The 25,873-nt window shown below is 38.6% G+C and overlaps 1 protein-coding gene across 1 annotated transcript in view; it reads left to right on the top strand.

Moving 5' to 3' along the window:
- ptprga (protein tyrosine phosphatase receptor type Ga) overlaps nt 1-23,648 on the top strand; it is a 540,919-nt gene extending 517,271 nt beyond the window's left edge. Inside the window, exons 22-30 of the mRNA XM_053316686.1 lie at nt 3,487-3,622; nt 4,217-4,363; nt 8,436-8,529; nt 9,875-9,951; nt 11,272-11,400; nt 13,338-13,484; nt 15,313-15,455; nt 19,292-19,427; nt 22,600-23,648. Coding sequence (XP_053172661.1) covers nt 3,487-3,622; nt 4,217-4,363; nt 8,436-8,529; nt 9,875-9,951; nt 11,272-11,400; nt 13,338-13,484; nt 15,313-15,455; nt 19,292-19,427; nt 22,600-22,749 — 1,159 coding nt within the window. The 3' untranslated portion in view covers nt 22,750-23,648. The remainder of the gene's footprint in view (nt 1-3,486; nt 3,623-4,216; nt 4,364-8,435; nt 8,530-9,874; nt 9,952-11,271; nt 11,401-13,337; nt 13,485-15,312; nt 15,456-19,291; nt 19,428-22,599) is intronic.
- Nucleotides 23,649-25,873: the final 2,225 nt, after the last annotated feature.

Here is a 25,873-nt window from a genome sequence, read left to right as displayed (position 1 = left end):
AAATTCTCAAATATCTCAGTGGCAGAAGGAACAGGCTTACAGTATATTAGAGACATGCCTTTATTCCTAATGTCCTCAGTTCAGCAAACCTGTGTTTACCTGTTGTGGTGACACATTTAATATAACATACATTTCAGAGGACAACAACACAGCTTCTTTCGGTTTCTCTTCTCAGAGTTATCGATCACCTCTTTGCCAATTCCTCCATAGCTATTAAGCAACATTCAACATTGACTTCCTGTGAAGATGTTTCATATTAAAGAATTCCAGGAACTCAACTGGCATACTCTTTCTTTTTTTCTTTCTTTCTTTCTCTGGCTATTTAATATAAAACATCTGCAGGATAGTTTAAAGTAGCTTAAGGAGCAGTGGGAATGATGGCAAAGAACAGGGTAACATGAGCCATTTTGATGATTTTAAAGTCCATGTAAAGTAAGAATAAATGTGTGTTCTGAGTTTGACATACCACAGAAAAGTGTGTTGTTAACCACCCTGCCAAATTTGAATGATTAAAAAAATCACCAAATATATGAAATTAGGCTTCAAAGTTGTGTAAAACTCAGTCTCTTTCTCTGCTCCCAAACGCTGTGGGTGTGGCCGCCGAGTTCATTGAAACCCCGCCCCCTACCAAGTGTCACCTGTCAATCAAAGTCACCACCTCTACCAGAAACATGGATGCTAGAGCTTTCTACTGCTAACTCAGCTACTAGCTCAGCTGCTAACTCAGCTAACTGGCTAACTGTAGACTGTAGTAGTAGTAGTGTGTGATGAATGTATTTATACTCTACAGCAGCAGGGGCGGGTTTATGATTTTCAGACCCGCCCACTAAATCCTGAACACAGAAATGTTGAAACACAGTTTGTGAAGCCTAGCTCCACAATTCAAATCTAAATGGTTGAAATGATTTTTACACCTTTTTTAGAAATACATTTATGACCTATATGAACCCTCCTGTTGTCCTCGAGTCAAGGAAGGAAGGAAGGAAGGGAGGAAGAAGGAAAGGAAATGAGGAGGGAGGAAGGAAGGAAGGAAGGAAGGAAGGAAGGAAGGAAGGAAATGAGGAGGAAGGAAGGAAGGAAGGAAGGAAAGGAGGGAGGAAGGAAAGGAGGGAGGAAGGAAGGAAAGAAGGAAGGAAGGAATTAAGGAGGGAGGAAGGAAGGAAGGGAGGAAAGGAAAGGAAAGAAGGAAGGAAGGAAGGACGGAGGAAATAAGGAAGGAAGGAAGGTAGGTGGGAGGAAGGAAAGGAAAGAAGGAAGGAAAGGAAGGAAGGAAGGCAGGAAGGAAGGAAGGAAAGGAGGGAGGAAGGGAGGAAAGGAAAGAAGGAAGGGAGGAAGGAAGGAAGGACGGAGGAAATAAGGAAGGAAGGAAGGAAGGTAGGTGGGAGGGAGGGAGGGAGGAAAGGAAGGAAGGACGGAGGAAATAAGGAAGGAAGGAAGGAAGGTAGGTGGGAGGGAGGGAGGGAGGAAAGGAAGGAAGGACGGAGGAAATAAGGAAGGAAGGAAGGTAGGTGGGAGGGAAGGAAGGAAGGAAGGACAGGAGGAAAGAGAGGAAGGAAAGAAAGAGAGAAGGAGGGAGGAAGAACATAAAAAGGAAGGAAGGAACAGTCAAAAAAGACGGGGTCAATTTGACCCGGGAGGACGACACAAAGGTTAATGTGTTTAGAAGAAAATGTCTGAATTCACTTTACACGGTCTTTAATGGAAAATAAAAGTGTATTAGTTTCAAATAGTAGTTACCATATATACCTCAGGTTGTTGTGTACCCATGGAGAGTAAAACTAGTTGTTCAATTATTATGGTTTTAAAACAATGACTCATAAAAAAAAAAGTTGCCCCAAGGTAGGGGTAAAATGAGCACGGGCATGAGATATATAGATATATAAAAATGACACATATTACTTTTCAGTAACTGATCTTTGTGACTACATGTAAATGTGCTTTTGGTGTTTGGTGTATGCATAACTTGTTTGTGTGTGACTCAGCTGTAAGTCAGCAATAAGGTATTTACATATACAGATAATTACCAACTCTATGTTTTTTAACCATCCTTTATTTGTTAAAATTTGCCACACTGTTATTTGATTTTATGACTCTTATATCATTTCAATATTGGATATTTTTTTGAGAATTTACATGCTGAACACAAATGTAAAAACACTTCTGAAGTGTATTTCCACTCATCATTGTTACACAGAGATATCACAAAGCTATTTGTAGCTGCTAATGTTACACCTACACCTTTTGTCTCCTACACTTGCAGCTACATTTACTACAACTGCAGATCTCAGCAGAAACAGTGAACCTGCAGTCAGCTTGTATTTAAGAGCATGTTACTGTAAGGCAGGCAGGGAAATTACCGGAACAGTAATTGTCCACTGGATGTATTCTCAGGGGGAATCAGAGGATGAAGCTCTCTGCTATCATCTGCAATGTGATGGTTGATAATAACTTGTCATGCTGCCTTGCTACTGTGGCTCCTGACATACCACTCATTATCACCATTTTACACCAGAGCGCGCACACACACACACACACACACACACACACGTCATTATGCAAGAAGCAGAGCAGACAGAGGCACACTCACATTTGCCATTTAGCTTTAAAACCACAGCAAACTGAATCTGTAGTTAGGGTATAGGTGTTGATTGGGTTTGTTGTCATGCAGTGAACTTTCTTCACTGTTCCTTTAATTCTGTCACCTGTCATTCATTATGTTCTGAGCAGTTAAAAATGTGTTGTCACCTGTACATACAGTATTATTGACACTGTCTTCACCTCCTCCTTTTAATGTATCCTTTTTAATATGCAAAGAGCTTCTTCAGGTATATGCTGAAAAATGGAAAAACATCTTTATAAAAAATGAATTCAGGAAAAAAAAGCAACAACAACAAAAGATCAAAGGCCATTTTGCTCTCAGCTGGAAGTTAGGTATAATTGATACAAACTGCCAAAACTGAGACATAACATTTTAAAAAGAAAATCTGCAAAACATGTGCAGACAATTCTGTCTCCACCTGCTATCAAAAAGTATTCTGCACTTATAAATGTGTTGCTAAATCTCCACAGTCCTGACTCACACATTGACTGGTGTTCTACCTATTTAGATACAATCAAACACACAGAGCTCTGAATTGATTAAATATGGATGTCTGCACTGATAATAAATGACTAATATCCCCTTTAACCCCTTTAATAATGTAAAGGGGTTGTGATGTTACACTCACCGCTCCTGCAGGTATGCTGACAGCAGTGAATAATAAGAAAAATGGGGCATAGGAGGCCATGATGTCATAGATGTTTAAGGTGCTGAGCATGTAATCAGAGGGTGACAGGTGTAGGTGTGTGTGTCCCTCATCTCCTGTCAGCTCTCTTCCTCTTGTCAACACATAAAATATCCAATCAACCATGTCACATCCGTTTAAATGCTTTACTTTTCCTTTGCCTGGTGCTGTTTGTCCTCACTGTTGTTGTGTTGTGTTGCAGTGCTGGAGTGGGTCGGACAGGGACGTACATCGCCATCGACAGCATGCTGCAGCAGATCAAAGACAAGAGCACAGTTAATGTACTCGCCTTCCTCAAACACATACGCACCCAGCGCAACTACCTAGTCCAGACTGAGGTTTGTGTGTGTGTGTGTGTGTGTGTGTGTGTGTGTGTGTGTGTGTGTGTGTGTGTGTGTGTGCATCAAATGTGTTGGGAAAATGCAGCTTCTAAGTTATAAGAGCATGGACAGTCATTGTTTCCTGTGGTTAGTTTAAATAGTAAATGGACTGTACATCTAGAGCACTTTTCTAGTCTTTTTGACCTACTTGTCTCATTCACCTATTCACACACATTCATACACTGATGACAGTTTAGCTGACAGTTATCTTTAATAGAAGCCAAACACAGTGACATGTGTCAAACCTGCACCAGTGTTTTATCTTAAGCCTTAAGTCCTCCTGTAGAACAACAGGTCAGGTGATGGAAATACCAAATTCTAACAGATTTGCATTAACTGAAGTGGAGATTTTGGGTTTTTTCCTTTAATTTTAGGGGCGGAGCTTCTGTATTTGTTTGGGCGTTCAAAATATCAATAATCATGCTCCGGAATGACTGTTTCTACCTTTTTGATATACAAAATAAAGCCAAAAACATCTACACTGATGTTCCACAGCAACTGTCAAACACTCACACTTGTTCTGTTCTGTCACCTCTTGCTCTGCTGATCCAGGAGCAGTACATCTTCATCCACGATGCCTTGATGGAAACCATCCTGGGGAAGGAGACGGAGGTGGCGGCCGGCCAGCTTCACAGCTACTTCAACAGCATCACCACACCAGGAAACAGTGGACGCACGCATGTGGAGAAACAGTTCAAGGTGAAGATTCAGTTTTCACTCCCATGCAACAGTTCAGACAGTTTAATAATCTTTAAATATATATATATTACACATTACTGTATGGGTCAGTGACAAATAAGGGTTGGCAATATGAGAAATTCAAAAAATATGTTTAATAGTTTTAAAAGCAGCATCAGGTTTGTTCAAATGTACATTTAATATTTTTATATTGTTGTTTTGCATTTTTTACCAAAAGTAAGACTGAATGCTAAAAATGTCAAATGGTGTAACCACAAAAAACATCATTAACCCATACATGGCTACAAAGAAAACATGTTTTAGTCATAGTTTGAATTATTAAGGCAGAGAAATGTGTAAAAAATGTTGAAAATGTGTGAAGTGAAGCATTCTGTGAGTGTAGTCGTATGTGCTGCGCCCCACACAGCCTCAGCCCAATTTAACCCTTGATGATAACAATAAGCAACTCAACAATTTATAACAATGCAAATGAATATCATAAGAGAGTCAGAATGGAAGGTGTTCAAAGGACTGCTGGGAATCAGGGCAAAATATATATACATGAAAACCAAATGTGTAGGTATCAGTAAAAAACAAAAAGAAAACACAGTATTGATATTTATAGTTAATTGTGTCTTAATATAAGAAGTTTTCTGCTCAGTTATTAGAGATTTCTTCATATGCAGCTGTGGTGTGCTGTGGTTGGAGGTAGGATGAAGGGTTTGTTGGGAGGTAATTGGATCTTGTTATTTCATCACATGTGCCACAATCAAGTCCAAAGTCTGGACTAGATGCAGAGAATGTGCACAACAAAAGCTTCCTTTGTTATGGTAATGCATTTATGTTTTAATGACAGGATTTGAATGTAGTCATTGTTTGCAGCTCTTGTGTTTTTCCTCTGGTCTTTGTGCTTGTTTCCCAACTTCTCTGCTGTGTTTTCTGTTCTTAGTGGGGGATTTTCTATTGTGAGCAGCTTTCTGTTTTGTCTTCAGGTTTTATTATAGAATCCTCCTGACAATGCTCAATGCCCTCAAAAAATCTGATTTGAATCTGTTTACTTTAACTGTTCAATAAAGGGTTATTCACACAGTTTTCACAGATGTACCTTAGCTGGCACATAACAGGCCCTCATGGTTTAAAGTAAACATTTGTACTATTTCATTCTGAGCTAATGATTAGTTATTAGTCAACAGTCCAACATTTGGGAAGTGAGCTTGTTTGCTTACAGGGAGTTTACCTAGATACAATCAGTTTCATCTCAGTGTGTAGAGCACAATGTGTTTAACTCTGTTTGTTTGCATGTTGCATGTGTGTATTTAACACACGTACACATATAAATCTTGAAGGTAGAATGAGCAGAACAACGCCATCTAATGTCTCGAGATCGTAGTCGCAACAATCAAAAAGTAATTCCAGCAGTCGGGTTGCCAGGTCCGGTGCCGAGTGCGTCAGTCGATTAGCCAGCGTCATGTCAAGTGATGAATCATACAGGGTAACGACTAATTTCGACCAATTAATTTTACAACAGTATTTAACGTTAGCCAGTCTTCAACTGGAAGTCTTTCTTTGAGTGGTGTGTAATCGATTAGCTAGCTAGCTCCCAACTCAAAATGATTGCTTGTTTCTGTAGCCTGATCGGCGTGAGCAGACCAGTCAGTAAACTACACGATAACCCATAATGCATTTCGTTCCTACCCAAGCTGAAATCAGCAGGCTGAAGCGGATTTTATTTTAGCTCTAACTCTGTAAATATACCACTTTATCCACATGTCTAACCTTTTTAGGTGAGAAAGTAGCCCTTTAGATCCACAATGTGACGCTAATTTGTCCAAATAACACCTGCTTAAAGTTTTGTTCCTGCGAATTCGGAGCCACTCAAGTTAGCCGCAGCGAGTAACGCACTTCCGGTCATTTTCACAAAATAAAACACCCGTTGCCTTTTATTATTAAGAAAACCATAAGGATAGAGTTGGTGCTTTTATTTTGAAAACAGGAAGCGAACATACCCTCGCTGTAACTGACTTGAAACCACCGAGGTACATTACATTGTAACGCCAGTGGGAGTAGCAGTTAAACCTGGGGAGCGTACCTATGTTCGGCTAATTCGGCTGCTAGCTCGGCGGCTAACTCATCTGCTAACTCAGCGGCTAACTCGGCGGCTAACTCAGCTAACTGGCTAACTGTAGACGGGATCATCCCTATATTCCCCGGTCACATACAAAGCGGGGAACATAGGACCCGGGGAACATAGGGATGATCCCCTAATGATGTAGCAATACAGTCATACTGCACATCAAATTAAACAGGAGAAACTCCGCTACAAGCACGTCATTTTTACACACACCAAACACAACACAAACACCAAGCATATTAATGATCAAATATCAAAATCCGAATAGCATCAGAAAGTCAACCCACTCTCCACATTTCCATTGCTACCGTTTTGATACTTCATGGTACACAAACAAATAGCATCTCATATGAAAGCTAAGACCCTGGCGAGTTCAACAGTACCATTATTAAAAACTCAGTGAACCAGCAGCCAATACAAAGGTAAACAACCACTTATTTACAGCGACTAACAGATATTCTGTCTTACCTTTGAAGTTTTGTGATGAAAAGTTGTACTTGAGAGCAAAAAACGCTGGTTTTATTAAGTCCAACACGGCTCTGCTTGTTTACAACTCCATTTCACCCAGTGCCAGCCTACAGTAGCTGCACCGGAACCACAGACAACCCTGGCAACCCGCAATTCCGGCCGCTAAATGGCTGGTACAATGTACACAGAACGTGTCAGAAAGTCATTGTCAAACCCGTCAAAAAATTTTAAAATGATTAATTCAGACTAATTTTTGTTTTTTATGGAAAAGCAATACTTTCATTCTGTAGCCCTCAAAACGCCCCGTGACTGTATTATTTAAAAAAAAATATAGCTTTTAATTAATATTCTACATATTCAACCTTTTTAATGATCAGTTATCTGGAGATGCTTTACTGAGGAACAACATAAGCAGAAGTGAGCTTTGACTTCAAATTGTTGGAAGGTTTATTTTTCCTGTTTTTGTGAATGTAAGCAGCCTTTGTGCTAATAGGCTAAACATGTTTAATCATTTAATGGTGTTTATTGTAGTGCTGCCAGCCATGATTTGGCTTAGGGGAAATGTTAGGTGATGAGATGATGTTTGGGTAAGGATTAAAACGTTTTTTACACTGTTGCATTGCTATGTATCCCTGTATAGCCTAGATCATCAAATAATTGCCAGAAAATGTTAATTCATTTACTGGAGTTTATTGGACATTCTGACAAGTAATTTAAAATGATAATTAAATAACACTTTGCATATATGAGTTTTGTTTTGTATCATATTTGATACACCCTGAATTTTTTGCTATTTATTTTTCATACAGTATCATGTTTTATAAGCATATTGAATACAACATTATAAGTCCTGCATAAAGCTCATACCACCACCTACTCAATGTTGTATGCATGATGATGATAAATAATGTATGACATGCAATAGAATGATTATTGACATATTTCCAGATGAATGACCTTCTATACTTGCTGTATCTCATATGATAAACACATTTTCAACAGGAACTTACCACAAAATAAGCTTCAAAATATTTAGTCATTCAACATTGCATTGGTTTATCTGTGCACTACATGTATCTGATGATCACACTGATGATGTAGAGGTCTCTAAAACGTATGTATCAAATATGATTCCCAGAGATTAAACTGTCGGCCAAATAGTATAAAATCATCTGCAGAATGTATATCACATTGTCAGCATGAGTCCTCATTCATATGAAGGAGATACAAATAAAAACAGAACGCTCCCCACACTGTGTTAAAAACTCTACAGGGTGCCTTTAAGACAAGAGGAAATGTAAATGGATAAGATGAAAAGCAAGCATATGTTGCAAAATCGTTCATTTGTTGTGCAGATTCACAACACTCTGGTGATGAGCTGGTTTGCTGTTTCAAAGTGTGACAAATTCTAACACACCCTCCTCCTTTCCTCCCTTCCTCCCTCCCTCCTCCCTCCCTCCCTCCTTCCCTTCTTCTTCTTCTTCTATGTTTCAGTTGGTTACACAGTGCAATGCCAGATTCATGGAGTGCTTCAACGCTCAGAAGGAGTGCAACAAAGAGAAAAATCGAAACTCCTCCGTGGTTCCATGTAAGTGTTACACTCATGTAAAAACAGATTCAAATTGAAATGAAATTGCCTCCAGCACCAAATACAACCAATCAGCAAAAATACTAACTTCCTATAAAACAGCTGCAATTAGAAACATTCACATTATCCAGTGAATAGATTATCTGTCAGTTTACAGCATCTGCATTATAGAAGAATGCTACATAGAAAATCAATAAACAACACACATCAGCAAAGTCAGGCAGAAATATGAAGGATTTTTTCAAATATTGATGAGTTGTGGGAAAGCATGAGGTAGCGACTGTGACTTGACTTGCCTGTATCTGTTCAAAAAGTTGAACCTATGGTCAAATGATGTATGCAGGGCCTTGGTGAAAGCTCATACCACACTCTGTTCATTCATATTATTGGATGAATAGCTACCAACCGTCAATCAATCAGAATACATATAGCTGGTAATGTTAAAGCAATGTGCCAACCTTTCAAATTTCATATCTTATAGTAACAACTATTATAAATGATAATGGCCATTCTAGTTATCATAAACTGCATGTTGAGTTCTAACCCTCCTGTTGTCCTCGAGTCAAGGAAGGAACGAAAGGAAGGAAAGAAGGACAGAGGAAAGAAGGAAGGGAGGAAGGAAAGGAAAGGAAGGAAGGAACAGTCAAAACAGACAGGGTCAATTTGACCCTGGAGGACACACCACCTTATTTTTTATTATTTATTATTATTACTATTTATTCTTACAACTTAATGTTTTCCTAACTAACAGGTGTGAGTGTAAATCTGCAGAACTTGCTGTAATCTTTAAACTTACTTTTTTTAAATTAATTTCCCTTGTATTATTATTATTACATTACAATACAAACAAGACATACACACAACCTAGACAAGAAAAAATGAAACTAAAACAAACAGACATGGGGAAGGATGGCTGTTTTTGTTTGTTTAATGTTTAACTTACAAAATGTGACACTGGTACACAAAGTAAAGCCAACTGAATCAGATGTGTGGTGCTATCACTTTTCAAAATGTGAATGATAGCTCAGCATAAGAAAGTTTAATCAGACACACTCATTAGCAACAGTAAAGTAGACTGTAGTATTGTCTCTGTTCTCTGCAGCTGTTACATGATGTGTTGACAGTCAGCGGCTGTCCCACACTTCTCTCAATCACCAGCCAACAATTACCAAGAACTGTCTACACGCAATAACAGCTAAAGGATGAATGATTGCACACACAGTGAGCTGTCATTGTGATTGCTCTGTTCTAATAAAGTGGTAAATGGTTATTCTCTCTCGCCTGTGCCTTTCCATTCCCTCTCTCTCTCTCTCTCTCTCTCTCTCTCTCTCTTATCTGTGAGCAGCGGAGCGAGCGAGGGTCGGCCTAGCACCTTTGCCCGGCATGAAAGGCACCGATTACATTAACGCCTCTTATATCATGGTCAGCGCTTCCACTTCTGTCAATCATTGATCTCTCCGTTCTCTCCTTCATGTTTTGACTCAGTGCAGATTACATCAAGTCAACATGACTGTACACTCCCTGATTTAGTGTAACCACACCCAAATGTCCACATTTTCTCCCAGCTCATCATTGAAATCTTGAAACTGTACACAGGTCGTAGTTAGAATCCAAAACAAGTGAGGCAGGATGAAAGGTGTAAGTTTACAGGTGATAGAATAAAATGAGGGACTCTACCTTTAACTGGGAATACTTTGGAGTTGTAGTTTGGGGAAATGTGTGAAACCTGTGCTTAGCCAATAGCAGACAGTTCAGTATCCTACTTTTAACAGATTCAGATAGATAGATAGATAGATAGATAGATATACTATATATTGATCCCAATTATTGATTTCATGTCACACAGATGGAAATCAAAACTGTCTGTAGTATAGTTTATTTTGTATGTAAATATATATATATATATATATATATATATATATATATATATATATATAATGTAAATTAAATAAAATTTTAACAAAAAGAGAAAAACATTATCAGACACAATGAAAAGACATGCACCAGTCACAGACAGATGAAGGAATGTCCTTTTTAAAATGCAACCCTGCCATCATGTCCATGTGCCCCATATGTTTGCCCATATGGGGTCTAACTGGGATCAGAATGGACCTTAAATGGGGCCCATTTAGCCAGCCCACATGGGCTTCATATGTGGGGTCCCATGTTTCTGAAACAATATGGGGCTCATACAATTTGCCCACTTCCCACTCGGTACCACGTACTCTGCATTGAACCCATGCATGCTTAGCCCACTTACACCCTTTCTGGGGCTCATCCACGTGGGCTTCACATGTGGGGCCCATGTAAGTGAAACCATGTGGGACCCGCAAAATTTGCCCACTTCCCATTTGGTACCACGTACTCTGCATTGAACCCATGTAGGGCCCACATGGACATGCTGGCTGGGCTATCTGTTGATGAGCTGGTGAGTTACACATTAGTGTTAAAGGACAGATTCACAAATGATCAAGTCTGTGTTTTGGTTGCTGTAAAACATCATTTCAATGTAAGTGTAACTCTTATTTTAAGCTATTACAAATCTTTAGCAGTTAGTTATTCAAATAAAGTGGATATCTCCCTACATAACAGTCTTTTTAGAATAAGAATGTAGAACTGTTACTATGTGCAACAATACACTAACAACAGTATGTGTGTATTTTTAGTTGAGTCAGTCAGTGGTGGTGTAAACCGTGTGTGTGTGTATGTGTCATTTTCTTACCTACATCTTGTTGTTCACAGGGTTACTACCGCAGTAATGAGTTCATCATTACCCAGCATCCTCTGCCCCACACCACAAAAGACTTCTGGAGAATGATCTGGGACCATAATGCACAAATCATTGTTATGCTGCCTGCCAGCCATGGACTGGTAGGAAACACACACACACACACACACACACACACACACACAAACATACATGCATACACATACACATACAGTATATATGATTATAGCTAACTACCACTTACACAAGCATGTGCACAACAGTGTTTTCTGCCACCTAAGGTTGTGTTTAAGGTCTTATACATCACACAATATGGACACACACACACACACACACGCGACTTCATGAGCAAGACTTACATTCTGTGTCATTGTGGCAGCATTAGTCACACCCATGCAGACATACATGCACCCATCCTCACACATGAATCTTCATATTTAGGCTTAAGCTTGACATCCTGTGTGCCTTCTGCAGGGTTTCTATGGGACAGCAGCACTTAAACATTGTGTTTTTAACTTGTAAGGAGTGGAGAAGAGTTTTGCGTAAACTGCAAATCTGCTATCTCACAGCTGTTTGACGTGCTACAGTCATTCCAACATTGTGTGCTGATGGCTTTTGCTCCATATAAAGTCAGTCAATCTCCATACAAATTGCACAAATCAGAACTGAGAGGATCCAGAAGCACCAACTTGAACATTTAAAGTGTTGCCTGTCACACATGAAATAAGACTGGAACTGAAAGTGACATGATCAGAACCAGACAGGGCTGGGACAGAATGGGAATTACACTTATGTCACCCTTAAAAACACACACACACACACACACACACACACACACACACACACACACACACACACACACAGCAAAATCTTTGAAAATATAAGCAAATATCTTTGTTTATGATGTAACCTACTAAGCTGTTTTCAAAACTAGAACTAGGAGACTGTAATTAAAGGATATGCACTTTTACAGGAGACGTTCCATTAGTTTCACACCAGCAGTACAAGCAATGAGGCTTTGCAAATTGCTGGTCATTTGGCAGATCAGTAGGTTCTCTTTAACTAGCTGGTGCATTACTTAATTGGGTCATCTTAAACAAGGCTGTAATTGAAAGCGTGGGTTACAGCTAAGCTTGACTTTTTCTGGAACATTTTGTAAATTCTTGATCATGGGATCTCTTTGATCTGTAACTTCAGGGAACAGGAAAGTTACAACATCCAACTAATTTAAATTCAGAGGCTTCATGTTTCTGTATAAACTAGAGGTGTGATGCAGCAAAAGATCACTTTGCAAATTAGGGACTGCAATACAACTGTTGTTGTTCAAATGAGTTGTTTTTCATTGTATTAGTTATTTACACATTGGAAATGGTCATTTCAGTCCAAATGTTGCAATGAGTGAAGCTTTTTTTACCCATATGTGAGTCAGTGACAAATGCAGGTTGGCAAGATGATACATTCAAAAATATGTTAAAACTAGTTTTAAAAGCAGCATCAGGTTTGTTAAAATGTACATTTAGTATTTTTGTTGGTTTTATCATTTGAAATGACATTTGCACCATTTTCTACCAAAAGTCAGACTGAATGCTCCTGAAAATGTCAAATGGTGTAACCACAAAAGAATGATAAATATTAAATATTTGGTCACCTACAGTGTATTTAAGTGGACTTATACTAATAATGACTTCATTTAAAACATCAAATGAAAAGAAAACATTTCTAGATTTTAATTTTAAAACATTTTACCAATATTGAGTAGGACATATCCTAAACACAACCATTTTTTCTATATAACTGTGTGACAAATGATGTAAAATTATTTATTTTTATTTTCTCATTTATTTAAGTTTTATTTAATTTTGAAAAACATTTTTATCATCCTTATTTTCTCTTGTGTGCATTGGTCTTTGAATTTATTCCCTCATCATTTTTATTCCTTTTCTTTATGTTGTCAATTGTTCTATCTTATTATCAGTTATCTCGACACTAGCCTGTATGAAAGGCACTGTATAAATAAAGTTTGATGGATTGATTGATTGATTGAACACAGTAGTGAAGCAGTCTCTGTGCTCTTCTTCAGGCGGAGGATGAGTTTGTGTACTGGCCCAGCAGGGAGGAGGCCATGAACTGCGAGGCGTTCACTGTCACCCTCATCAGTAAAGATCGACTCTGTCTGTCAAACGAGGAGCAGATCAGCATTCACGACTTCATCCTGGAAGCTACACAGGTTGCTCAGCGTGTGTGTGTGTGTGTGTGTGTGTGATGAAACATTGTATTACTGCACTGAAATGCTCATCTATTGAAACAACAGAAGGACATATTAGTCATCAGCCTCACCATTTTGTACTGACAGGAAAAGCATCTGCAGCTCCAAGATTTGAGGCTGGCAGGGAGAGATTTGTAAATGCAGTGTGAGTTTTGAGGGTGAGTGAGGACAGAAGGCTGAGTGTTAGAGATGTATGGAGCCTCCAGAGGAAGTGCGTCTGTAGATTTGAGCAAGCAACACACGTTTCCTCGCTCTCTATCTTCAAAGCCGCTCTCCCTCTCAGCTTTTGTATCCCTCGTGTAAATTCCATGTGGGAGAAGAGCAAACTTCTCTGGGTTCGACCAGGAAGTGACGCGTCATCCTGTTAAGTCTCCAGCTTCTGTAAGTGACATCAGGCAATATTCCAGAAAGATCCACAAACTACTGACAGCCCCCAGCAAATGAACAGAGTAACATTCTGATCATCACGGATCTTTGTCAGGTCTTTTGTCTTCCGTTAGTTTTTTTATGTAACACCTGTAGAAAGATTTTGGATGAAAAAGCTTCACTACACTCTGTCTTTAATTGTCCAATGCTGTCCATCAGCTTGTTTATCTTAAAGGATTTAACTGATGAGTTTCTATATTTTTCTTATTGTCAACAAATCTCATGTGCAGAGCCAAACATCAATAGCAATCTGCTATCTACTAGCAAATATTATGTATTTATCCAAAGCGTGATATATGTTATTTCTCTATTGTTGACCAAAACAAAAATTGTCATTATTATGCTTTAAAGACTGTGAAAGAGCCCAACACCAGATCTACTGTCTCACTCTTTGTCAGAATGTTCCATGGCTCTCATATCTTTACTTGCAGATTGGTTACAATTTCTGCCTGTGGGTCAGTGATGAATAAGAGTTGGCAAGATGAGCAATTCCAAAATATGTCAAAACTAGTTTTAAAAGCAGCATCAGGTTTGTTAAAATGTACATTTAGTATTTTTGTTGGTTTTATCATTTGAAATGACATTTGCACCATTTTCTTACCAAAAGTCAGACTGAATGCTCCTGGAAATGTCAAATGGTGTAACCACAAAATAATGATAAATATTAAATATTATATCCTTCTACAGTGTATTTAAGTGGGCTTATACTAATAATGACTTCATTTAAAACATCAAATGAATAGAGAAAAAAATGGAGTGTTTCTACATTCTACATTTAGTCAATATGGAGCAGAACGTATCCTAAAAACAATCATTTTTTCTAAAAAGTTGTGAAAAATGATTTAAAATGTGTTAAAAACAGTGTTTCTTTGCAAAAGTGGATTATATTTACTCCACATTTTAGTTCACATTTATTTTCCTGTATATAATCAGAGTTTTATGAACAAATACTAAATACACCAATTGACACTGGGTTGTGTATTTCTATCGTTACTGAGCTTCCACAGTGCATATTTAGCATGATTTGTTTTGGTACACAAACCTTACAATGTCAGTTGAAAGCTTAGAGAAACTAAAGATGACTCATCACTGCATTTCACTTTTATTTCAATATAATTTTGATATATTCTAAGAAAATGTGAGCTTCTTCTTACAGTCACTCACTCAGCAGTCTCTCTGTCTTAAATGTCATGTTAAACCATTTATAATAGAACATTATATTTAAGTAGAAGATGAATTTGTCAGCTGTCGGAACCATAAGAGAGAGAGAGTTGAAGATAAATGTTCAAATCATTCATGTAACTTTCTCTGTAAGTAACCTGTGTCTCTCTGTGTGTGTCTTTGTCCTCTCTGTGAATCCTAGGATGACTATGTATTAGAGGTGCGTCACTTTCAGTGCCCCAAGTGGCCGAACCCTGACGCACCAATCAGCAGCACCTTCGAGCTCATCAATGTCATAAAGGAGGAGGCGGCCATCCGCGATGGACCAACCATCGTCCATGATGAGTCAGTGTCATTCTATTTCTCTTTATTCTGTCACCACATCAACACATGAGCTCATTTCTAGGTTTATATTATGAGTTTTATTCAGATTGTCAGATTAGAAAGGCTAAATGAAAATGACAGTTAACATTGTTCTTTATTTGATCATGTTAGCATATGAAATATGAAAATAGTTGGAAATGATCAGGAGAGGTTCAAGCACTTGTTGCTCTTTTATGTATTTTTATGTCATCTGGTTTATTCATCAGAGTCAAATCAGCTGTTCTCACACAAGTCTGAATTAAAACCTAATAAGAAGAAGAGTAGAAGTTATTTGCTGTATAATATAAACATATTTTTCAAAATGATGTATATTCTACATATTATACATTTAAAAAATAAGACGATCAGACAAACCTCTGATTATTTAATTTTGTCTCGACAAACACAGCAGCTGAAGACTTTGCCTTATAAAATACTGTCTGAAATGTGTGATTTGTGTGAAAAAGTTTTGAGAAAACAACTCAGCATCTCTGGCTGGCAAACTGGAAGAAAGGGTGATAAACATGCTGGATAATAATATAATAAATAAAAGATTCTTCCAGTCTGTCGGCTACTGTTGCCAAGGTGTTTTTTCACATTTGGTCATTTATTGAAACACCTAGTTGGCTAGTGAAATAGTGAAATCACACTCTTCCTAAAATCCTCCCAAAATGATGATTTATATTTTAGAAAATGTGTGGTAAACATGAATACAAGAATATGACATCATCATTTCATTCTGCTTCTGATATTTGACATATTTTAGCCAGTACTCAGAAAGTATTAAGTGTGATCTCACAGAATGTTGACACAGTGACAACTTAAATCTTGCTGAAAGAATTCAAATCAAATAGCTGCATGATTAAAATGAAATTAAATACCACGCCATATTGATTTAGAGATAATACTGTGCTTATTATTCACAATATTAATTCTGTGTCCACTGAACATACAGAAACACCGGCAGCATAACAGTGAAATGAGGAAAGGCACATGCTGTTTCACTTACAAATAGCCATCTCCATTCCAACAAGTGACAGCCCCTTCAGCCCCCTGACTCCCCCCACCACCACCCCACCCCCTCACCCACAGATACCCCAGCAAACTGCCCAATTAAACATAATGAAAGTGTCTTTAGTATTGACACACATTAGCGTTCTTGAACGACACTCTAATCCAGCAGCTCTGCTCATGTTTATTCATTAGAATACTGAGGATTTCTTGTCGCATCCTCAAGAAGAAAAGTGACTAATTGAGCACTTCATCTGGTTGCTATGGCGCAGTCGGCTTGCAGGCACCTAAGAGATTGTCAGTTAAAGCTCATCCTAATTGTGTGCGCGCTCATTATTCAGCCAGACATGGGTTGTTAGCAGCGGGTTTCTGTGGCGCTCCTGACAGGCCTGTTAATGGAAGAAAAGATCCTTTACATTGTGAAGGCGACCCAGTGTTCTCCAGAAAGCCTCACACAGAGATGAGCTGTCATCCTCAGGTGGATTCACTCACTAATAAATCTTTAATCTGAGAGGTGGCATCTCCTGATCTAGGAGGGGCTTCAGTCCCAGCCTGACGTACTGTCAAGGACATCTCAAGTGGAGACAGTGCCTTTGTATCAGGAGTTCTTGAGTCCAGAGAATGACTTTGCTGTGGCCATTGAAAAGAGGAAAAATGGCAGCCATACAACATATATGTCCTCCTGGGGGAACATGAGTGATGCTGTAGTGACAGATAACAGACTGAACATGACAGCTAGTTTAACCCTGACCTCCCTCCAGAGTCCTGAATGAATGAATGAATGAATAGTTTATTTCAGTCATACATTATAAGAAACAATTTGTGTGGGTATGCAACTGACAAGACATCACCGCACGTTTCCATCAATCCATTTCACACAATCATATACACACAAAAATGATCCAAGAATGTGTGTGATAAGACTAGAAAAGTGTTAATATAAATACAGTCCATTTACCATACGTACAATTACAGCAGAGAATAAGGAATTGAACTATAATATAGTCTTTGTTTAGCACATTTTAAACTATCCTTGCCTGCAATGCACTGGTTTAGTTAGTTTAGAAAAATATCATAAAATAGAAGTATAAACTATAAAGATACCAGGAAAATAAATAACAAGAAGAAATTACACAGGCACCCTTTAATTTTACTTATCTTTAGTGATAATCAATTAAGATGTCATGATATGATTATAAAACTGTTCAAGGTTATAAAAGGAAAAATACTTCATACATGAATACAGTAGAGAATTGTAAGAAACTGACCTATAACACAGGCTACACATAAAGTGATTTAATCACAATTCAGTTTTGTGGCTTTTTCATTGAGAGTACATCATGTATGTCTGTAAATCATTGAAAGTATGAATAATAGTGTTGTAAAAATGTTTTATAGTGTGCAGACAAAGTGTTATTCACTGATGTATAGACAGTCTCAAAAAGTTTCAATCTTTCTGATGTTGTGAACATTAGTGGACAACCTTGATGAGGAAAATTGCCTTTTTCCTTTAACAAATACTAAAAGAAGTAGAAGAAGCTGCTGAAGAAAGTATTAGTAATATAAAGGGGCAGCTGTGGGTCAGGAGGCAGAGTGGTCGTCCACCAGTCAGAAGATGAGAGGTTTGATTCCCGGCTCCTCCAGTCCACATGTTGATGTGTCTTTGGGTAAGACACTTAAGATAAGATACTGTGTGGTAGCTCCTGTCATCAGTGTGTGAATGTGTGTGAATGGATGAATGTGACATGTAGTGTAAAAGTGCTTTGAGAGGTCAAAAATACGAGAAAAGAGCTATATAAGTAAAATCTATTTAACATTTTACAATTTAACCATTTAAAGACAGGAGACAAATGAAAATAACACTCTGAATAAGGGAGAATAAAAGAGTAAAAATGAGGATGAACATGATGTGTATCACATGATCTGGCCATTACAGTCAGCACATCTCAACCCAAATGAACTTTGAGCCACATGCTCTCCGTCATCAAAACACCAAATGAGTGAATATGTTTTGGAAGAACTCAGTGACTGATAACCTTGGGTGTGCTATTTAAAAAACATTTGATGTTTCTAGCAAGTTTCTACTGAATGTCCCCTCTTCTTATGAGTGCCACAACAGTGGGTCATTTATATGCAGTCTCTCTGTGCACGTGGCAAACACAACACTGTTTAAAGGCACTTCATGCTGCTGATGCTGCTGCTGCTGCTGCTGCTGATGATGATGATGATGATGATGATGATGTAAACCATAAAATATAAAAAGCAGTTGGATGACATTAAATGGAGCGACCATGAGTGTTTTCCCTCACACTGTGATTTTCATCTACAAATGGATTCAAAACAGTACATTTAGTTTTGTATAATATTAGACACTCCATGAGCTTTCCTCTAACGACACCCTCAAACCAAGCTGGGCATACACAATAGAGAAAATGAGCTTTCTACTTGTGTCATGTTCAAGACAATGATCTCTGCTCCATTAAAAATGCTAAATCTGTAAAAATGGCAAAATCTGCACACTGATGAGCCAGAGCAGCAGAAACACACTATTACTATATTATTACTGTGTACATGTATGCTAACCCCAAACCCCAAATCCTGTGTGTGTGTGTGTGTGTGTGTGTGTGTGTGTGTGTGTGTGTGTGTGTGTGTGTGTGTGTGTGTCTGTGTGTGTGTGTGTCTGTGTGTGTGTGTGTGTGTGTCTGTGTGTGTCTGTGTGTGTCTGTGTGTGTGTGTGTGTGTGTGTGTGTGTGTGTGTGTGTGTGTGTGTGTGTGTGTCTGTGTGTGTCTGTGTGTGTGTGTGTCAGGTTGGGAGCAGTGTCCGCTGGCATGCTGTGTGCTCTCACCACTCTGTCCCAGCAGCTAGAGAGCGAGGGTGCCGTTGACGTCTATCAAGTGGCCAAGATGATCAACCTCATGAGGCCAGGAGTCTTTACTGATATTGTGAGTATGACACACACCACATACATGACACCCAGTGATCCCAGTATACGGTACACTCTACTGCTTAACAATCCTTACATGTCATAATAAAAATAGATAAATACATACATAAAAATGATAATAATAAAAATAATAAGTCCATACACATCAAGGCAAGGCAGTTTTATTTATATAGCGCATTTCATACACAATGGCAACTCAATGTGCTTTACAAACATTAAAACATACAATTAACCCCCCCCCCCCCACACACACACACACACACACACACACACACACACACCTAATAAAAATCAAAGTACAGAAAAATAGAAAGATATAAATAAAATGATTGCAGCATAAAATAATGATTAGCTTTAAAATCATTAAAAGGACATAGAGTGCAAATGAAAGATTAAAATGTAAAGTGCTTTAAAAGAGCTCAATCATAAGCTCAGGAGAAGAGAAATGTTTTTAACCTGGATTTAAAAGTGTTCACAGTTGGGGCTGATTTCAGTTCTGCTGGTAGTTTGTTCCAGTTGTGTGCAGCATAACAGCTAAAAGCTGCTTCACCATGTTTAGTTTGAACTCTGGGCTCAACTATCTGACCTGAGTCAGTAGATCTCAGAGCTCTACTGGGTTTATATTCTACTAACATGTCATTCATGTATTCTGGACCTAAACCATTCAGTGATTTGTAGACCAGTAGCAGAACTTTAAAATCTATTCTATAGCTGACTGGGAGCCAGTGTAAAGACTTTAGAACTGACTGGGAGCCAGTGTAAAGACTTTAGAACTGACTGGGAGCCAGTGTAAAGACTTTATAGCTGACTGGGAGCCAGTGTAAAGACTTTATAGCTGACTGGGAGCCAGTGTAAAGACTTTAGAACTGACTGGGAGCCAGTGTAAAGACTTTAGAACTGACTGGGAGCCAGTGTAAAGACTTTAGAACTGACTGGGAGCCAGTGTAAAGACTTTAGAACTGACTGGGAGCCAGTGTAAAGACTTTAGAACTGACTGGGAGCCAGTGTAAAGACTTTAGAACTGACTGGGAGCCAGTGTAAAGACTTTAGAACTGACTGGGAGCCAGTGTAAAGACTTTAGAGCTGACTGGGAGCCAGTGTAAAGACTTTAGAACTGACTGGGAGCCAGTGTAAAGACTTTAGAACTGGAGTAATGTGCTCTGATCTCTTTGTTCTGGTTCAAACTGGAGCTGCAGCGTTCTGAATGAGCTGCAGCTGTTTAATGCTTTTTTGTGGGAGTCCAGTCAGAAGACCGTTACAGTAGTCGAGTCTACTTGAGATGAAAGCATGAATCAACTTCTCCTGGTCTGTTTGAGACATAAAACCCTTCACTCTGGATATGTTCTTAAGCTGATAGAAGGCTGTTTTGGTGATTGATTTGATGTGACTGCTGAAGGTCAAATCTGAGTCAATCAGCACGCCAAGGTTTCAGACTTGGTCCCTAGTTTTTAGAGAGAGTGACTCGAGTGACATCAGTAATTACCTTTGACCAGGTGTAATGAGATTGAGCAATACAGTTTTGAGAATATATACACTTTATCTATCAAGAATACATCACATTGTCATAATAATTTCATGAGAAGAAGTAAAAAATATTTGATTCCAACTTTTTGGGCGACCGTGAACATAACATCATCCAAAAAACAAAATGCTTCACAGACATAAACACAGAAATACACAATTTAGTAACACATCAAAGTAACTTCACTACAATCAATAAATGAATGTATAGAACAATAATAAAAGCAGAGGTCTGAACTCCTTTGTTGAAAGATAAGACCCATTTGAGTGTAAGTATATCTATAGCCGGATCTACCATACGGGTAATCTGCTGAAGGGCCCCTGGGCACTTCACCAGATTACCCAAAGGGCCAAAGAGGCCCTCATGAGGGGAGAGAGAAAAACACTTTTCTTTGTCAGGCTCCACAGAAATACAACACAAGGCTTGACCCATTCTTTTGATGTTGATAGTTATTACAGTATGTCCAAAAAGAAATATGGAGTTAGAAGTTTGAAGCGTACAGAATAAATAGACAAAACAATCAATAAATCAGTCATCAGGTTACTGAAAAACACAATATGAAAAAGATTACATGACAAACTGCAGTTGCCAAAGATGATATACACACGTGGACAAAATTGTTGGTACCCCTCTGTTAAAGAAAGAAAAACCCACAATGGTCAGTGACATAATTTGAAACTGACAAAAATAATAATAAATAAAAATTTACTGAAAGTTAACTAATGAAAATCAGACATTGCTTTTGAATTGTGGTTCAACAATCATTTTAAAACACTTTGTTGCACAACCTTTGAGGCAATCACTGCTATCAAATGATTTTAGTACTGTAACTGTCAATGAGACTTCTGCACCTGTCAACAGGTACTTTGGCCCACTCCTCATGAGCAAACTGCTCCAGTTGTCTCAGGTTTGAAGGGTGCCTTCTCCAGACGGCATGTTTCAGCTCCTTCCACAGATGTTCACGTTTCATTAGTTTGTTTTTTAAAATGATTGTTGAACCACAATTCAAAAGCAATGTCTGATTTTCATTGGTTAATTTTCAGTAAATTTTAATTTATTACTTTTGTCAGTTTCAAATTATGTCAGTGACCATTGTGGGTTTTTCTTTCTTTAACAGAGGGGTACCAACAATTTTGTCCACGTGTGTATGTGTAAAGAGTGAGGGGAAATAATGAAATGTGATATTTTTATAAACTAATGGGTCAGAGTGAATTATCCTGCTTATACTCTGGCTAAGTGACAGAAATAACAAAATGTTAAAAAAAACACTTAAGCATCAAACTGAGATCAAATGTGCTGTCTTCTACAGTATGTACTGACTGGTGGTATCTTTTTTACAAATGCCAGTTTATGATTGTGCTGACAGTTATAGAAGAAAAAAAAAGCGTCCATTCATAGAAAGATAGTTTGGTATGGTGAAGCTCATTGTTCTCACCTGATCTCCTCTCGTTTTTTCTTCTCTTTGTGTGTGTGTGTGTGTGTGTGTGTGTGTGTGTCTGTGTGTGTGTGTGTCTGTGTGTGTCTGTGTGTGTGTGTGTGTGTGTCTGTGTGTGTGTGTGTGTCTGTGTGTGTCTGTGTGTCTGTGTGTGTCTGTGTGTGTGTGTGTGTGCGTGTCTGTGTGTGTCTGTGTGTGTGTGTGTGTCTCCAGGATCAGTACCAGTACTTGTACAAAGCTCTGCTCAGCCTTGTCAGCAGTGAGGAGAACGGCTCGGGTCTTCTGTCCAGGAACATTAATGGGACCATGGCGTCCATGTCAGACCAGTCTGACCAGGCAGAGAGCATGGAGTCGCTGGTCTGAGAGACCCTTCACGGGGGCCGGAGCTGAGCTGAGGGCGTCCTGTGGGTCCAAACACTCCAGCGACCTCTCTGAGCCCACGAAGGAGGCACTTAACTTTGTAAACCGTCAAGGAACTATTGTGGACAAGACTTTTTGAGGCCTTTTTTGCCAGACTCTTGGTTAAAATGAATAACCTGATTACTTTTTTACACTGAAAAGTTTTTGATATTTATTTTTTTCGCCATTTTATGTCTTAATGTTCTCCTACTGAAGGGTTTGCACCTGCGTTTTTAAGTTTCACGACGGCGACGTAGGCAACGAGAAACACTTTTCTGTCTTTTCTTGTTTGCACTATATAATGTCAGTGTTACTGCCTATACTAAAGCTGACTCACTTGGCTTTTCTCCACTCAAGCTCTGATTTCTTTTTTTTTTTTTGACATTCCACAGCTTTGGCCCTTATTAAACCAACTGCTTCTGTGAAGGACATTGTCCTGCCTGCCACGTCCCGGTTGATTTAAAGACAGTGGAGGGAGGGAGGCACGAACTCGTCTCCACCTCAGTAACAAAATGCTGTTTGACTTCAGCTCAGCGTAACCCCCCCCCCCGCTCATCTATACTACTCATATTACCACTCATTTATCACAAGAACAAGATCTTGGAACTTATTGCCACAGACAAGTAGCGCTTGTTTTATCAATTAATTTCCTCTTCACCTTTTTCTTTTGTGTTTTTTTTTGTTTTTTTGCCTTGTTTTGATGTCACTCTCCCTCATATTGGCGAGTCACACCCATGTTAGAATACCTAAGGTGGTGTAATAACTGCTACTGTGAACTTTTATTATTTCTTTGTATAATTCATATTATGCTTTTTAATATATGGAAATACTGTATGTATACATATATAAATATATCCTTATCATAATAACTTTGTGATTTTTGTACATGTCCTTTGTGGCCTCCCGCCTCAGGCCAGTTGATTTTCACTGCGTCACATAGTTTACCACTCCAGTATTCACAGCTGATTCACAGCCGTCTGGAAGCGGACTCCCTTCAGTCCTCGACGTTCTTGTATGCTGCTATGTCATCTGAACACACACACACACACACACACACACACACACACACACACACACACACACACACACACACACACACACACAGAAACGCACACAGAAACGCACACATGCTAACACCACCACATTTTACATTTCAAACATTTGATGAACTTCAACAGATGATGCAACAACATGCCATTCCTCATATTTTTCGGAAGTTGTTGTTTTGAAAGGTTTCTTCAGTCATGTGTGCATTCTGACAGACGAGCACGGATTGAGAACACGGAGGCCTGTATGTGGAGTCCTCATTATTTACTCACAGCCACCTACAGGACTTCATCAGTATGATCTACAAGGGAGCAGCAGACTCAACAACAAGCTCTATGCAACAAGTCGGTTAGGTTTTAGAAAAAGACAGGGTTTAAAACAGTCTTTGGGTTCTCAGTGATACTCGAGTCCACATTTGACTAGCCTCAACACAGTGAGCTTTTTTTTGTCCTTATGTTATCTCGATAGATAAATTCAGCTGAACAATATCTTATCTTCAGCTTCACAGAGTCTGTAGTGCCTCTTTGGTAATTGCATGTGATGTAAGAATGGACAAGTTTTCTCATATATGATCCCATAATTTGCTAATTGGATTGGAAGCAGTGATTTTACTATAACATACTGTATGTGTAGTATTTTCTGTGATGAATCATAGCACAAAGCTGCATTTTCCATCACCCTGCAATCTCAGAAGGTTATATACAAAGAGATGCTTTTTGAATCCACTCACTGATTCCTGACTTTTCATTTCAATTCAGAGCTGCTGATCTCACCTCTAAACCGCCGTATAACCTCTTATATGATGTTTACAGTATGGCAGATCAGAACTGGTGCTCAAATCTGTGGCTAAATTTCTCAAAAGACAGTAGTGATACATGAATATGTAATTGGTGCAATAATGTCAGTATTCAAAATCAAACTTAGTGAAGTGAAAAACATTCAATTTGTGATGAGCACGAATACTTACATATTTCTTAATTGTAATGAATAAAGGACCAGAAACTTCTTTATCACTCATGTCACAGCTGCTTAACTGTGCTGAAAGTAAAGACAGTTGTTGCTTTCATTCAATTTTGGTTTCTTTTCTCACTTAATTTATATGAAAATTAAAGTGAATTTGATAAGAGTCTGAATAAGCAGATCTTTGACAACCCAAACCTGCTCCTCTGTGAAGGATAAGTCTGGCGTTTTTCTTTGTTTCTTACTGTCACCAAATTCCATGAAAAGACCAAAACCAACAATATTTAATATCACATCTCAATAATCTTCAATTTACCCCGTCTGTGTCTCTCAGCCCCAAGCACATTGATTCCTACTGAAGTCATCTTCAGAGGGTTTTTTTTTCTTTTTTTGATAAAATAACACTCTTAATTTTGTAAAACAGCTGTGCACTGTAGATTTTTAGCTAAGGTTATTTAAACAGGAAGAAATAGGGCTTTTGCTGGGGACTATTTTCATTTACAGATTGATCCACTCTGCTGCTCTAGTGAGTATTTCCAGGAGCAGGATGGTGTGTGTGTGTGTGTGGGATTGGACCAAAGTAACCTACAGAATGTGTGTTCATGATAATGAAGGAACATTTTACACAGTGCAACAGTGTGACTCATCAATGAGTTTTAAAAATTTCAATGAAGCTCTATGACAGAGGAATAAAATATATCAGGCTTTGAGGCCAGTTCAAGATCCGTGCTCGCTGACAGAGGTGTGATCACTCACTTCAATTTCCCAAGGCCTTGTGTACATAGTTTCCATTCCACACTCACCTCTCTCCACAGATATATTGTTTGGTGGTTTTGTGGCCTACAAGCAAAAAGCAGAGTCTGAAATGTTTTCTGTTTTAGCTGCAGCAACCCCACACACACAAACAAACACACACACACAAAAAACACACACTTACACATTTCTTTGACATGAGGATGTTCTAATTTAACTGCTGATTTTGATGATATTCTATACCTCTGTGATCAATGGCGTGAAATGAACACTTGTGGTTTTTGCATTTTGAATGAAAATGTGAAAGCATTTTTTTCACACAGCACAA

This window comes from Scomber japonicus, chromosome 3 (assembly GCF_027409825.1).
Source record: "Scomber japonicus isolate fScoJap1 chromosome 3, fScoJap1.pri, whole genome shotgun sequence".
Taxonomy (NCBI): domain Eukaryota; kingdom Metazoa; phylum Chordata; class Actinopteri; order Scombriformes; family Scombridae; genus Scomber; species Scomber japonicus.
Note: the sequence above shows the minus strand (reverse complement) of the source record. Positions and strands in the feature narration are given on the sequence as shown.